General features: G+C 40.4%; 1 protein-coding gene across 1 annotated transcript in view; it reads right to left on the bottom strand.

Annotated features, from left to right (window-relative positions):
- CDH8 (cadherin 8) overlaps positions 1 to 16,798 on the bottom strand; it is a 358,755-nt gene that overhangs the window by 330,398 nt on the left and 11,559 nt on the right. Inside the window, exon 2 of the mRNA XM_049622651.1 lies at positions 13,541 to 13,988. Coding sequence (XP_049478608.1) covers positions 13,541 to 13,789 — 249 coding nt within the window. The 5' untranslated portion in view covers positions 13,790 to 13,988. The remainder of the gene's footprint in view (positions 1 to 13,540; positions 13,989 to 16,798) is intronic.

The raw sequence follows: 16,798 nt of genomic DNA on the forward strand, positions 1-16,798 counted from the left end.
TACATAAGTTAAATTGCTTCTCTACTAGAAATAGAAATTCTAATAAAATGTGTTTTTCTCTTCCACTGTTTCAAAAGCCCAATCCATAATTTTAGAGAGTTTTAGAAGATATAAATGGTGCAAGGGTTTACCCATAATCCTCCCCAACTTCTCTACTTCTCTTGTAAACTAGTGCCTATCAGAATGAACCCTTAGAATGAACTATGTGATGATTTCATTTAAAGACATTATTCACTTATTCTATCTCATTTGAGGTACAATGGCCACCATTCAGTTTCTAGCACCAGTTGCTACAAAGTATTTAAATTTAAAAGCCAAAATTCTGTTTCTGGGAAAGTTTAGGAGAAAGATCATCATGCTTGCTGGTTCTCTCAAATTGTTCTGACTTCATGCCGGGTCCTGCCAGCCACGGTTACTCAGCAAATGCCATGTGTCAGAAACAAAACACACTCCTTGTTCAAAAAAAAAAAAAAAAAGCAAACCTATGTGTGATCAGAAGTGCCAAAGAAGTGTGCATAAGCCCATCTGTGTAGAGGCTGAAAGAAATTAGATTCTTCCTAGTGAAAATCACTGAGTGGATTCAAAACTCACTCCGGCTTTTCTCTTTCTCTTTCTTCATCTCTCTCCCTCCCTCTCATTTTCTCTCTCCCTCCCTCCCTCTCTCTCTCCTTCTCTTTTCCTCTCCATTATCTTTCTTCTCTTGCTCTCTAACTCTTCACTTCCTTCTATCTCATTGTTTCCTGATCCTGTGTAGTTTTAAATTTTTGGCTCCTGTGAAAGTCTCTCAGTTGTTTTTTTCTGTGTCTACCCTCTTTTCTTAGGTTGTAACATTTAAAATGTGACTTTCTCTCTGTAATTCAGAATTTTGGTCTTCTACTCCATTTTCTGCTTGGCTGGATCATTTGTATTCTGTGACCCCACCCGATCATCTTATCTGTTTGTCTGTGTTTCTGAGGGGCAGTAGCGGGGGGGGGGGGGGGGGGTGGTTGGTCTCCATGTTTACTGCCTGGTCTTTTGGCTTCAAATTGTATCTCTCACCCAACTTGTTGGATGAAGAAAAAGCCACAAACACTGAAATGCATTCCCCATAGTCTAGTTGTGATGTGGAACTTGGTTTCAGCTCTAAAAATCTAAGAACTTTACATATGAGTTTAATGACAGGCAAAGCAGAGGAGAGAAATAGTGGCTGTGATCAATAGGACAAGCCACTGCAAATGTCTAATGATTTCTGAAAACACCTCACAAGGCTGATTGTAAATGTTCCTGCAAAGGCAGGCAGGGACATAATCGGAGGCTGAGCTCTGCCAAAGCATCACTGCTCTAAGGCATGCGTGCACACACACACACGTGAACACACACACACGAGTATGACAAAAAACAAACTGCAATGAGAAATTCATTTAGACTTTTAGATTCCCAGAAGCACATAAAAAATAAAAGCAAAGAAAACTCTACTATAAATAACCCTGCCACATTCTAAATAAAGCCCTTGAGTGGCTAGGGAGTCTGACTTACTTCAAAGAGATCTAGGATTTGGTCATTTTTAATAGCCATGTTTGCCTTCTCACCAAATCACTTCTCCTCAGAGAATCTGCTAAAGGCACGAGGGAATTATTCTCAGAGGCCAAAGTGCACCAGTAGCAAAGGACATGACTGGAGCTGGCCAGAGGAAGGTCACTATTGTAAGAGTCAGGAAGGAAGAGATGAAACAGAGAAGCCCATATCCCTCTGGAAAAAGACCCTTGGAGTTGCAAGAGGAATCAGGGGAGTCACTGCGGGGAGCTAAGCAAATCATTGATCCCACCTCTGGAGCCTCTGTAATATTGTCCAGCTCAGTTTCCAAATGTACAGGGAATTGTTAATAAATTATTCAGCATTAACACAATTAGTTCAAGCAGCTGGAGGGTACAAGCTTTTTGTCTTCTTTTAGTTCCTGCCTACGTGTACAGGATTTTATTTTTTATTCCACTCAACCATTCTACTCTTCTTGCTGCTGTCTGGTGATTCTCAGTTTAAGAGGAGCCTACAAAATTGCCCAGTCATGGTCAAAGGTCCCGGTGAGTACTCCAAGGTAACGCTATAGCTCATGAGTCCGCAGAATTCTGCCCAGCTCAGAAGAAAAGCTAGAATCATTGCAGTGTAGTCACCTAACCAATGAAAGTTTGATTCGATGCAAAGGCCTCAATGGTCTCATCTGCAAAATGCAGAGAATGACATCTGTAAGTGTATCTAAAGCACTGAGCAAGATGCCTGAAGTTGTTCAATAGAAATATTCTTCTGCTACTCCTTCCACATGGTTCTTCTCTTGCTTCCTTATCATAATTATTTTAAATGTATATTTAAAAATGAGAAAGCAAAAAAGACAGTTATTTCTCTACTCTTTATTTGGAGACTAACCCACATGTCACTCTGTAGGTGGCACCAGCCCTGCCCAGACCCACACTGTGGCAGTTTCATGTCTCCATAAAGGAAATAAAACAGCACTACCATACGCATAAGCCTCAAGGATATTTTTCTTCTCTCAAGGGCTTTATATCCACCCCGGTCTTCAACCAGCAAAGCACAAAGAGAAGCATGCAAATAGTTACAGTGGTTTTGCAATTAGCTAGACATCTCTAAATGCATATTCAAATCTTACTAACTCTTTACATTCTAGTCATGAAACTATAACTTGAGTAACTTCAGCGAGACTCACTTTTCTCATCTCCAAATTGGGGTGGCAGCTAAGCTCATTGAGCACCTCCCACATGGGGTTCAAAAGAGACGATGTGTGGCCATGGGTACAGGAACAGGCTCTGGGGTCCCTGTGCCCAGGCTTGACTCCTGGCTTCATTGTACACTCACTGTTTGTCTAACCTGTAACCACTAACGGAAATAACTCTTCCCTTGAGCTCTCTCAATCTGGCAATGGGGATAATGATGCCTTCATCAGGGGTATCTGTGAGGACTGAACCAGCAAACCTTATAAGATGCCTGCCATGCAGTCAACACTCAATACGCATGATCAGTTTGTTTTGGTGACTTAAAATCCTTCTTTTCTTTAATGTCCCTGTACCACGTCATCAATCTCATAGTCTCTGACATATATTCACAACAAAAAGAGATCTATGCAACACAGCTGGGCTTTTTTAGGATTACAGAGAAATAGAAATATGCATCTAGTGTTTTATTCCCTGCTGTTTCCCAATATCCCTCAGCCCTTCTGATCAGGCTCATTTGGATTCTGCTATTGTCTCCCATGGAAGCCCAGTGACATTTGATACTCTGCAGATTTCAGAGCACATCTGCCACGTTGTGGTAACTACATGCAGGAAAAAAAAAAAAAAAAAGGATTCCATAGAGCTGAGCAGAGGATGGTTCCTGTTAACTAATCCAGCTTGTGGGGGTCCACAGGCTGTTGCCTCTGCCATCACCTGCAGTATAGAGGAGTCCCATGTGCAAACTGATGTCACAGCCTATAGTGTCCGGCACCTATCACATAGGTTCGAATGAAATAAGCTGCGGTTCCTACCCAATACCTTGCCTAAAGTTCTTCCAAACATCAACCCCCATGACCTGTTTCTTTAATTAAGTGGTATTCCAAATTTACTCAGGCCAGATATAGAGCACCAAAGTCATGATTCAAGCTATCCTGGGATTGACTGATGATTTGTATTTATTTATATTCATATACTTATATTTATGTATGTGTACTTTAACTTGCACACAAATTACCTGGAGAAATTGTTACAATGAAGATTCTGATTCATAAGTCAGGCATACAGGTGGTGAATGAAATTCCACATTTCTAACTAGCTCCCAGAAACTGGTGCTGGTCTGCAGACCCTCACTTTTAGTAATAACAATGTAGTGAATTATATTTCTCTTTACAGACAGAACATCGAAAAGGACTCCTAAATGTATTAAAATGTGAGGTAAGGTAGCCGTAGCTAATGAGAAAGCACACCCACATCATAACAAAACATTCCAATATTTGAATACTGACAAGGCTGTCTTTACTATATTTCAAAATATTCAAAGACTTAGTTAGGAACAGGAACGTACGTGACCAAATTATGCCAGGAAGGGAAGGGGAAGGGGAGAGTGTGTGTGGGGGGGGGGGGGAGTTTAAGTTAGCTATAATGGAAATGATACGGCGAAAATTAATGAAAGGATACCTCACGAAAATGAAGTCAAGGGGATGGCAGGGAGAGCCCTTAGACTCAAGGTCAGTTGAAGACCCAAATAAAAGAGATGCTCCTTGCACATGGACACTACTTCACAACCCCCTCAGAAGGAAGAAAAGCTTACCTCCTCTCCCAGCAACAGCCCAGCCAATTAGAGTGTGTCACAACTCAATGAGAAGCCACCATACTTTTACTCCCAGTTTACTCCAGTGGACTGTTTATAACAGCCTTCCCAACTCCCCTCTCCCCTGGGTAAAAGAGCGATCTCTACTCTGTTCTCTGGACTTACTTAAGTGTCGCCACCTCTTGCTTATCCCAGATTGCAATTCCCTTTCATTCCCGAATAAACCCATCTTTTGCTGGTAATGGAACTGGTGGTTTTATTTTTAAGGTTAATGATATGCATGGAAGGAAAATGCTAAAATATTACAGAAACTACTGTCTAGCAAACACGCATAGCCAGGCCAAAGGAAACTCTATAAATGCGGAAACACTTTTATCTTTCTTAAATAACATGATTCCATAAATATCTTTTCTAGGTTATTCTTATTTATTGAAAAGTTACTTGCAACATGCAGGCTGACTATAATACTTAAACATTAAAAACATAGTTTCCCATTTCAAAGCCAAATATAAACTATTTCTGGTTAGTATTTGGTCTATCCCAAGGTAATAAAAGTCATTAAAGTACATTCAGCAGTATAGCCGAGCTATGGCTGTTCTTTATCTCTTCATCATTGTGTAAAAATGACTAAATATTTCTAACTCTTTAATTTACTGAGATTATCCTTTCAAGAATTTAACATAAATGTACTTTTTTTTAAAAATAAGATTACGTTTACGAAATGAGATTCAAACTAAACAGTGGTCTCCAAGAATATGCTATAAATATGTAGCACTGGTTTTAAGAAAATTAAATGATATAACATTGCCATTTAATTTTCTCTAATTTTATTTTTTAATGTTTTATAATACAATAATAGCATATCCTAGAAAGTAAAATGGGGAAAAATTATAAAGAAAACAAAATGGTAATCCAATCACATGAATAGGGGAAAAAACGAATATATTGGTCTATTTCCTTAAAGATTCCTCTTTATTGATACCTGGTACAATTATTAATATGAGTCAACATCAGGAATGAACTCCTTATTTTGTTTTTAATGTGGGTCACATACCTATCATTTATTCATTAGATACAATAATATATTTGGGAATTTTGATAACTTATGTTTCATTTTTTCTATGAGGGAATTTTATTATCAGAAACAATGGGTTGTTATTATAAATATGATTAGGATTCTTCCTACATTAATATTTAAAGTCAAGAGTATTACAGGCACCTGGGTGGCTCAGTTGGTTAAGCGTCAGACTCTTGGTTTTGGCTCTGGTCATGATCTCACAGTTTGTGGGATCAAGCCGCATCCTGGGCTCTGGGCTGACAGTGCAGAGCCTACTTGGGATTTTCTCTCTCTGTCTTCCTCCCTCCATTTCTCGCTCTCTTCCCCTCCCTTGCTCACTCACTATCTCAAAATAAATAAAGAAAAATAAAGAGTATTGGCACTATCAGGGGTGAAGGGGAAGTAACTAAAGGAAACAAAGCAGCAAAATGGTGAAAATTTTTGAATATGGAGGATCAGGGTGATGAGTACACAGGGGTTCATTATTTTGCAGATGATTAAATATATGTATTTTCACATGTGCACATGCATATCTTAACACATGTGTGCCACATACTCTGCTCATCTCACACATGCATTTTTTTTTTATTATAGTCTATCCACACCTCATATCTTGTTTCTGGTATTTCCTCGGTTGCAATCGTGTCCCCATGTTATAAATCTTAGTAAGTTTTAATGATTCAGGCTAATCTGCCATGTGAATCTGCAAGGAAAGTTGTTTTTTTTTTTTTAATACTGATTACCTGTTGTCATTTATAAAATAGGGTTATGTTATCGGGCTTTTCACCCACAAACATATGACCACTATCATTTTCTTCAAGTGGGAAAACGAGACCTGCCTTAATGAGATGACCCTAAGCAGATTAAGAACATATGAAAGACTTTTAAGAAGTGTGACTGAGGGTATCTGCAAAGATGAGCACAGACTATCCATACTCTCACCTGGTCCCTTGGTAAGGAATGAGGCAAACAGGGTGGGGGGTGGGGGTCCAGAGACAAAGGAGTAGGAGATGATCTGGGATTTTACTCATGCACAAACTCAGCTAGTAGATCGCTCATACGTGTGCATTTGTGCGTGTGTGTGTGTTTAGGGTTTCTGCTGATTTCCATGACGAATATTATTTCCTTTATTGATATCAGCATCAGAGATTTCCCAAAACTCTGGGATGCCTGTTATTCCTAGGTCGGGGCATGGGGCAAGAAGCCGACAACTCTCGTTTTGCCAGATTGAGACACACGATGCTGACTTGCATTCCTGCCAAATTATTGGTGCACGGGCTTTGTCTGAGTAGGCAGAGGCTCCACGGAACTGACAGTGAATCGTTCTCGCAAGGCCGAGGATACAATTTGGCTGCGGCTGCGTAGCCCAGTGCTCTTTACATGCAAACGGCCAGCAAAAATAATGGCATGTCAAGTGCAATTTTCTCCCCAGCCGTTGACACCGTAAACTATAATATAGTGTAATTATTTGGCATCCCGTGTCCTTCATACTAAGCACCACCCAAACGACTTCCAAGTTGCAGAGAAGAGGGAAGGTTAGAAGGTCAAATTTAAAGAGAGAAAATGAGTCAGTGCCTTGGAGGGAGAGAATTATAAATAGATGTGGCATCACCAGCAGTGGAGTTATATCCAAATAAGGAACTGCTCAGAAGCCCAGGTAGGAGGGGAAAAGGGAAGAAAGAGAGCAGAGGAGTTTATGTAAGAGAGAGGATTTAGGATAGATCTCTGACCACCTGGAGAGCAAACCGGTTTTTCCCAAAATAAACCAATATGAGGAACCAGGATCACAGAACCAGAGAACAAGAGCCAAAAGAACTTGGGCAGAAAATCAATAGACGCTACACTCATTTTTCTTATATTGCTTGCTTTTCCTGTTCCATAGGGATTTGTATGTTAAATATAATTTCATAATCCACGATACCACTACAAGAGAGGAAACTGCCCCAGAGAGGCTGTCTGACTTGCTCTTCCAGCTGCTTTGTAGCAGAAGTGAAAAAGGAAGAAGTCAGATCTCCAAGAGAGCCTTCCCATCCTTTCTCTGTGACTCTCAGATTCCAACCTTAGTTCTCTTTCAGTCACCTTGACCCTCTCGGCTCTTTCAACAGTCTGGCATCTGTGATCGCCTCTGCTGGGAATGCTCTCCCTTTCCATCCCTGCACTCTGGGATGCCACTCTATAGCCAGGACGCTGGCTATAGCGTCTCAGCTCACAGGCTATTTCTTTCAAGAAGGTTCTACATCCTACCAAATAGACAAGCTTCCTGGGTATGTGTTTGCATAGAACCCTATCTCTTTATCCTGTAGCACTTACCTCCGTTTTAATGTGACATGTGTTCTCATGACTATTTTCCTAATGTCTCTCTCCCCATGGTAGCCCATTAATTCCATGACAGAGGGTTTGCATTTGTATTTGTTCCGAGCAGAGAATCTACTGGCCACAATGCTTAGGAGACAATAAGTGCTCAATACATATTTGCAGAATGACTTGATCAATCATCCTTGTGTTTCACAGGGAAGGGCTCCCATGATGTTATCAAGCTGTTCATGTCATGTCCATTTCATCACAAGGACATGACTTTTTTTTTCCTGTCTTAGTTGCACGATTTATGAAAACCACCATGTTTCTCTCTCTCTCTCTCTCTCTCTCTCTCTCTCTCTCTCTTTCTAAGACAAGAACACATAAGTATATAGGATGAAGAGTCCTTGCACCACCTTATTCTCTTCTAGAATTGGCAGAGTAAGTCACCCCTGGAGCTCCTAACTATATGGAATGCTAAGTATTTATATGTAGAGCAGGTTCTGAACCACCTGTTCCACAAAGAACTGGAGTCTCTTTGGCTGATACCTGTTTCTGAGAAATTCAGAAAGAAGAGTTCTGAGGTACCTTGTGCCATAAGCACCAACATAAGTTTGCAGATGGATTGGAGACAATGAAATCATCATCTCTATGTAGTGATTCATATCACGGGTAAGGGGCTTAGAGAGGATCATGCAGCCTCCTCAAAAAAGAGTTGTTTTAACAAGTTAACTTGCACACTATGACTACCTCAAAGAAAGACTTTTAAAATCAGAAAGTAGTGGGGCGCCTGGGTGGCTGAGTCGGTTAAGCCTCCAACTTCGGCTCAGGCCATGATCTCATGGTTTGTGGGTTCGAGCCATACGTCGGGCTCTGTGCGGACATCTCAGAGCCTGGAGCCTGCTTAACGATTCTGTGTCTTCCTCGCTCTCTGCTCCTCCCCTGCTCACGCACTCTCTCTCTCTCTCTCAAAAATAAATAAATATTTAGAAAAATAAAAATAAAATCAGTAAGTAGAGACCGTGTTTAAACTACCCAGCTGTCTATAAGGTACCAATATGAAAATGGAACATGAAAGTAATGCATTGCCCTCTTTATTGAAAAATGCCACACTTGTATTAAGTCATATTGAATTTATATTACTTTTTAATAAATTCTTCCCTTATTTAGGTGAATTATTCATTCATTTATCTATGCAAAATATTTACTGAGCACTTCTTATATGCACGCAGTGTTCTAGGGATGTCAAGTAAAAAGCAAAGGAAACAAAAATCCTTTTTCTTTGTAGAACTTGCATTGTAGTAGGAGAAAAATCCTAAATAAGATAGAGAATGGCTGAGACAATGATCATCAGGAACAAGAAAACATAAAGCACAAAGGATATGAAATATTAGAGAGAGGACAGTTATATTTTAGACAGAATGGGACAGGGAAGACTTCTTGTGAATATGACTTTCAACCTCATTCGAATTCAACAAGAAATATACAGGCAGCATTACTTTTGACAGAAGGGATCCTCAGTAGTCTTACCCTATCCCACTGACATTGCATAAACCCTCTGTCCAGCTGGGATACCTAAGTTCCTACTCCACCCAACCTCAGTCTAGGCAACAAGTCGTCCTTCAAAACACATCTAAGTATCACCTCCACCTTAAGCAGCCTGGGATAACTAACAGCAAGGGCTCTTGCTCAGGCTCCAGGTGTCTTGTGCTCACCTGGTGATATAATTGTCTGTTTAGCCACCACTGCAACTACACACACACACACACACACACACACACACACACACACAAAATTAAGAATACAATCATGACTAGGGGTGCCTGGGTGGCTCAGTCGGCTAAGCATCCAACTTTGGCTCAGGTCATGATATCTGGGGTCATGATAGCTGGTGAGTTGAGCCACACATAGGGCTCTGTGTTCACAGCTCAGAGCCTAGAGCCTGCTTCAGATTCTGTGTCTCCCTCTTTCTGCCCAAACACCCCCTCATGCTCTGTCTGCCTCTCAAAAATAAATAAACATTAAAAAAAATTAAAGAATACAATCATGACTACAATAACTATATGCAGGCACTATGTATATATTATTTTATTGGCTGTTATATACTCTTATTTTTCTTTATTTAAAATTATTTAATTTTACTTAAATCCAAGTGAGTTAAGATACAATGTAATAATGATTTCAGGAATAGAATTTAGTGATTCATCACTCACATAGAACAACAGCCAGTGTTACTGCTCTTACTTGGAAAACTTTAAAAGAGTTTTAGTAACTTCTCCAGGGTTAACACTCAGAAGGTAGCCAAAGCAAAGTTCAAACTTCTGGAAAGTACATCTCAAGGGCTTGTTCCTTCTCTGCACCCCACTGTCTACAAATACAGTAAAAGCACAATGGATGATGGAGGGTATATGTGAAGCTCTGAAAGGCCAGTCACTCAAAAACTGAATCTGCCTTTGAGCTTGAACTCAGCCTGCAGTGTCAAGGGCCCCACCATGGTGATTCACAGGAAAGTCTTTTTTTGTTGTTGTTTTAATGTTTATTTACTTTTGAGAGATAGAGAGTGAGAGAGGGGTAGGGATAGAAAGAGGAAGGGGGGACAGAAGATCCAAAGCAGGCAGCAGAGAGCCCAATGCAGGGCTCAAACTCACAAACCGTGAGATCATAACCCAAGCCAAAGTCAGACGCTCAACCACCTGAGCCACCCAGGTGCACCAACAGGAGTGCCTTTTAAAGAGTAGGTATGCTCCTGAGTGACTAACGCTCCCAGCCCTTCCTAGGGAGAAGCTCAGTGACAAGTGGTTTAGAGTCCGACGTGGAAGAGTGTACATAGAGATAAAACACCGTAAAGCACCGGTGGGCACCTTGATAGGGATCATCCCCACACTCAGCCTGACTTGTAATTTGAAGCAGTCACCTGAAAGGTATTTTTGGCTTCACTACAACCCAAGGTCCTCCATGGCTAAGCTATAATAATTCAGGAGCAATTTTCTTTACGGGGAAATATGGAGGATTGGAACTGTTTGTAGAAATTTCTCCAGAAAATAAGTTTAACTCTGATTTAACAATTGTTTGTGAACTGGCTGGGGTAGACAGGAAAGCAAAGAACTAATTCATTAAAACGGTCATCAAGACTTGGGAGCATTTTGGTCATTTGAAAATCTTAGGGTTCTCTGACAAGATTTCTGTCCTTCAAAGAAGCATGAATTTCTCAAATATTACTAAGTCACAAATCAATGCTGAAGTCTGCCTGTTTGCTTCTATCTCTATTAATGTAAGGAACAGCGTTAAAATTAGTCATCAGACTCTTACAAATCCAAAGCAAACCCCAATTTAAATACTTTTTCTATGCAGACAAAAATGAGACATCCTGGGTATAGCATGTTTGGTTATTTATATTATACAAAATGCCATCACAGTGATAGGCCTCCATAAAAAGTTAATAGAATTCACATAATTCACCAATTATGCATGGATGCATGTGTGCACAGATCCAGAATTTCCTATAGTAGGAAAACAAATTGCCTGAGGGTTGGGGTAAGTTCTCAATACCCAGAATACTTTTCTGGACTTTACAGGCTCTGCATTCTGTATTCATTAACTCAGTTTTCATTAAGATCAAGGATTTTTTAATTTTTTTTATTCTTTAAAGATTTTATTTTTAATGTTTTTAATGTTTGTTTATTTTTGAGACAAAGACAGTGCACGAGTGGGGGAGGAGCAGAGAGAAGCGGGGAACACAGAATCTGAAGCAGGCTCCAGGCTCTGAGCTGTCAGCACAGAGCCCAACGTGGAACTCGAACTCACGAACCCTGAGAACATGACCTGAGCTGAAACTGGACGCTTTAACAGACTGAGCCACCCAGGCATCCCAAAGATTTTATTTTTTAGTAATCTCTACAACCATCATGGGGCTCAAACTCACAACCTTGACATCAAGAGTCTCACGCTGTACTGACTGAGCCAGCCAGTCACCCTTGTATTCAACATTTAAGTGCAAATTTTGGTTTCAACACGTGGCAACTAGCTACTAAAATGTAATAGGATGTGGTGGGTAAAATTATGGCCTTGGGAATCCCCAACTTGATTCAAACTCAGAACTTTTACTAGCTCAATGATCTTGGTTTGCTTTACCAATCCTTCTAAGTCTCAGTTTCTGTACTTAAAAAACAAACCAAAAAACATAATGCTGGTCAAGAAGCCCATATTCAAACCCCACTGGGCCAGATGTGTTTCAAAATTCAGGAATTTCCACATTTGGAAACATATTAAGGTACATAAACTGTATAGTAAGTAACACCCTTAGCAGGGTCTGGGGCAGTACCCTGTATTCAAGCACATTAACATTTCTGCTGGGAATTATATGAATAGTCACAGTAATAGGATGCATTATGACTATAAATAGCCTCAAGTCAGTTCTGCTACCTGAGTTTGTATTAAACATACAAAAAAACATCTTTCAGAAATTTTTGCATTTTTACATCTGAAAAAGTAGTGTAGAGCTGTTTTGCACACATATTTTTATATGTGTATATATACGCACATAAACACATACACATATATACACAGAAAGAGGGGAAAAGCTATTTTTAGACACAAACAGGATTGTGCCCACCAAGTGCTTTTGTATGAGTGGTCAATACATAATAAACACTCAATACCGGCTACAGTATGAGCTTCTTCAAGAAAGAGATCATGGTTTTGAAAACGGATATGCTCCAGTATCCCTAGAACAGTGACAGACACATAGAAAGGGCTTAATAAGTATTATTTGATTTACTCATGAGATCTCCTCATCCAGATATCGTTTGTCCAAGTAGACTAACTATACAAAATGAGAAAACATAACCCTTGGAGAGTCTCAATTTGCTTTGCAAGACAATAAGGTAGAAGCAGGAATGTATTCAGAAGTTCCTAGTCAAACACAAAGAGTTAACTCAGGTCTTAGAGATCAATATTTAATTCTCCTCCTATTTTTCTAAATCACTGCTTTTGGGAAATGAGTAATATTGGCATGACTCACATCTTAATCTCCCTTATCAGGAAAATCAGCCATTGGTAGGCTTATAATTAGAATTCTACCATGATGTATCAAATTTAATAGAAGCCTATGAACAGTTCTGAGGAATAAATGTATACAGTCTTCAGTACCCATGGTATGATTTTGGAAAAAAAAAAAAAAACTTATCTACAGAAAGAACATTTGTTTAACCTGTCAACAACAAAACAAATGTAAATACCCACACACACATGCACACACACGCCACTAAGTGAAATTTTGATTGTATACATTTGATTCCATCTGACAATGAATGAACTAGTTTCCTATCGCAAATTTTATTGGATTACAGTACAAAGCACTGTTAAACATCCAATCCAAGAATTTCTTTTTCTCCAACCCAGGTTAATGACTAAAACCACAAACAAACCACAGAAAAAAAAAAGGGGGAGGGGGGAATCTACCTGCAACTGGAGACACACGACCTCAAAACAAAATGAAACAACTAAACATCTTAGGAATCAAGGTCGTAGGAAATTCAAACCCAACAAAAACGTATCCCTCTTCCAAATACTTAAGCTAGAGAAAAAGTTTGCCATGCAGATTTCTTGCACAAAATGGGAAAGAAAAGTCTGTAGGTACACACATTACACAAGTGTTTTGTATCTGAAGGGAGGCAAGTGGTGGGGGAGACGAGCCTTCACCAGAAGAGCAGTCTGTCTACATTTAAGACTGTTACAGTGGGATTAGTCATATTCCTAAAGAAACCAATAGGTAACTAAACTAACCATCTGGCCTAAAGTACTACAGCTAAGCGTGCCAACAATTCTGACAAGTCGGATGTTAAAGATCTAAAGAAGAGAAACAGATCCCGAAATGGGGATCTTAAAAGTGTAGCTTACCCGGCCAACAAGAATCGGTTCAGGTCCAGAAAACTCTTCCAGGACAAACATTTGATTCCAAACCCAGCCTCTTTTGGAGCGGTTCAAAATCCGCTGTTCACTCAGCCTACTTAGTTCCAAAGGGGATCCACTCATTACAACTTGAGACTGATTCATCGGAGCCGTGTAAATGCAAGGGGGAAGAGTAATCCATAATATTATTAATGGAGTCCAGAGATCCAAGAGCATTTCCGCTAGCCGTTCTGGCATGGTCCCACCAGTTAAGCAAATCACCACGAAAATGAGACAATTATTTTTTTTGCCTCCGGTCTGCAGCCATCCAATTCATCATGCAGTGTAGAGCGTTTACTTACAGCTCTGCCACGTGTTTCTAGCACAGGAAACAGACATCATCTAAGCCGCTTTTCTGAGACCACGATCCACTGGCATTCCTTCTCACTGAAATCGCCTGCAAACACAAGGAGACAGAGAGTAAAGGTTCACTCCACCAGGTCTTCCAACAAAACTGCTGCCTTTTAGAAGCACCTAAATGAACAACAGCAGGCATTTCCTCAACTCTCCAGTTAAAAAAGTGGATCTGAGGAGTTAGAATGAGTGGGTCCTTTTATTTGTTAAGCTTTATTTAGATTTTTTTATTTGTACCTATGTTAGTTATCACAAACCGCTTAAGTAACACAAGTTCTTTCCCCTACCTACTTCCTTCCTTCCTTCCACCCATTCTTCCTCCCTCCCTCCCTCTCTTCTGATTTAAACATGGGTTCTATTTCACTCTATGTTGAGCAATATAAATAGCCTTTAATGGGTATTTTTTTTTAATTTACACATGAGACTGGGAAAGGAAATTTCCCATTTTACAGTCTTAGCTGCCACAAAGCATCAGAAGGGATGGTCCAATTCAGGGTGCAGAATGCTATTCTCTGCCAGGATGCTAATAATGAACGAATAAAATTAGAAGTCTCCCAGAGAGAAATTCTGTAATGTCCAGCATGTATGCTATAATCAGGCTGGTGTCAGAGCTCCCATTCTAAATGTACAGTTGAACAGGAGATTTAAATTATGAAAAGCTCCTTTGGGAATGAAATATGGTAAAAATACAATTTTCAATTGAGGAGATTCAGAAAGGGATGGGCAAAAAAAATCCCCCATTACCTGAGGTGTCAAATACATTTTTTTGCTTACCTTCAGTGTGGAAAAATGTGTTTCTTCCCTCTCAAAAAAATTATTTTTAAAGAAAGAATTTTCACTGCAGAACCCAGAGAGAAGCCTTGCTGAATTAGATTAAATGGGAAAATAATTCCTCAGGACACCATGGGGATCAGTTTGGCTCAGGGAATTCATAATGGGGTAGGGAACCTTTCACCTCTAGGTCCTTGGTCCCATTCTGGCTCAGAATGGGAAAGCAAGAAAGTCATTAACATTGGCTGGGCTAGTGAGTGGCCTTAGTGATGCCAGCTGAAATGGCAGACCCAGATTCTGCCGCAAATACAGGCTGTATCTGATCTAACAAGATGGCCAGTGGAATCACCCCACTTGTCACCTTTTGCCCGGGCTCAGCTCAATCTCCCGGACTAGGATGGTACCTCAGGTGGCCCCGCCCCATGAGTGCCTAGGGAAAGCACTGCAAACGGCAGTAGTCTGTAAATGGAAGGGAAGAAAAGCTTTCAATAGGAAACCAGCTCAGAGAAAACAGAACCCAGAACAATATCCTCTGCTTCCCCTGGAACCGCAGCACACAAAAGGAAGAGAAGCCTTTCTTTAAAGCACATTTCCATCATGACCTTCTCTTATTCCAGTGTGAGAAGCAGACCTTTGCAGGCTTCAAATTTAAAACAAGACGGAATTTAAAAGTTCTCAAGAAAAACATCCCCAAGTATTAATCTCTTTCTAAATTGCCCATCCACTGGCCTATTTAACCAGCATTTAGAGCACGACCATCACACACCCTGCCCTCTCCTAGACAGGGGGCCTGAACAGTGCTAAAGGGGCACAGTAGTGTGCTACAGGGTCCGCCGTGGAGGCAGAGAAGCCTGGGTTTGAATCCCAGTTCACACCACTTGAGGTCTCTCTCATGATGCATCAGATACGTAAGTTCCTGAGCTTCAGTTTTCTCTTCTGCAAAATGGCAATAAAAATAATTCCCACTTTCCTCCAGTCAGTAGGGGGAGTCAGAATCAAGATTCTGATAAAGCAGCAGGAACATGCGAAGCACTCACTAAACTGTTTTTCCTAAACCAGACTGTGAGGGTGGTGTTGACATGGTCCATCCCTTTGGGAGGCTTTGGTTAAAAAGTCAAATGAAAGAGCAGAGACTTAAGCCACATGACCTCTATGGCAGGAGTAGGTAAGGTCCAAGAGTGACACAAAGCACTCAAAAATCTTCCAGAAGGTGGGATGGGAGAAGGCAAAGGTGTTGCCGGGGAGGAAGGGCTGGACCTTATCACAAAGTAGTTGAGACCTATCCTGTCCACATAGCCTCACTCTAAATTCTTCTCGGGAAAAAGTGTATATTCTCTCCAAATTCACCTTCTATAGGACAGAACATCCCTGAATGCTCAAAACCCATGCATGCCCTTCTCTTGGCCAGAGAACTACAAAGTTCTCAAAGTGGGTTGTGATTTTCCTCCAGCATCAGCCTGTCTGGGGATTGAATTCTAGTTTAAAAAACTGCATTTACTAGTGGGGGCCAACTACCAACAATAACAACAATTATAAGAATACCTAAATGGTTTATTTTGAGGATTAGAAGAGGTAGTCTTGTTAACGCAATTAGAAAAGGCTAGAGCGTACAGTTATTTTTAAACTGTGCCAAATAACTCTGCAAGTATATTCTGGCATCTGTTCTGTTGTTGATGATTCTGGGATAAGAAAGTTTAATCCGATACTCATAATAGACACTTCCTTCATGGAAGCCATCCACTGGCAGCCAGGATGAAATGTGACATGAGCGGTACTGCACCCAAACTTACCAAAATCAGGTAAAAAGTGATAACAAACCCTGAAGTAATTGTACACCATGGCACACCTTTGTTAGTTAGAAAGGATGTATTAATAAAGGAATAGATGCATAGCCCAAAATACCACCCATTAACGCAGTATCTTAGGGCTGGATAAATCTTACTGTGTCTCACACTGTTTCATTCAAAACTGAGGCACAGAAAAGTTAAACAGCATGCCCCGAAAAATACCTCCAGTAGGGAGCAGATCATTATTTGAATCTAGGTAATCTACTTCCAAAATTCTCGTTCTTAACCACGTCTC

This window comes from Panthera uncia, assembly GCF_023721935.1.
Source record: "Panthera uncia isolate 11264 chromosome E2 unlocalized genomic scaffold, Puncia_PCG_1.0 HiC_scaffold_20, whole genome shotgun sequence".
Lineage (NCBI taxonomy): Eukaryota > Metazoa > Chordata > Mammalia > Carnivora > Felidae > Panthera > Panthera uncia.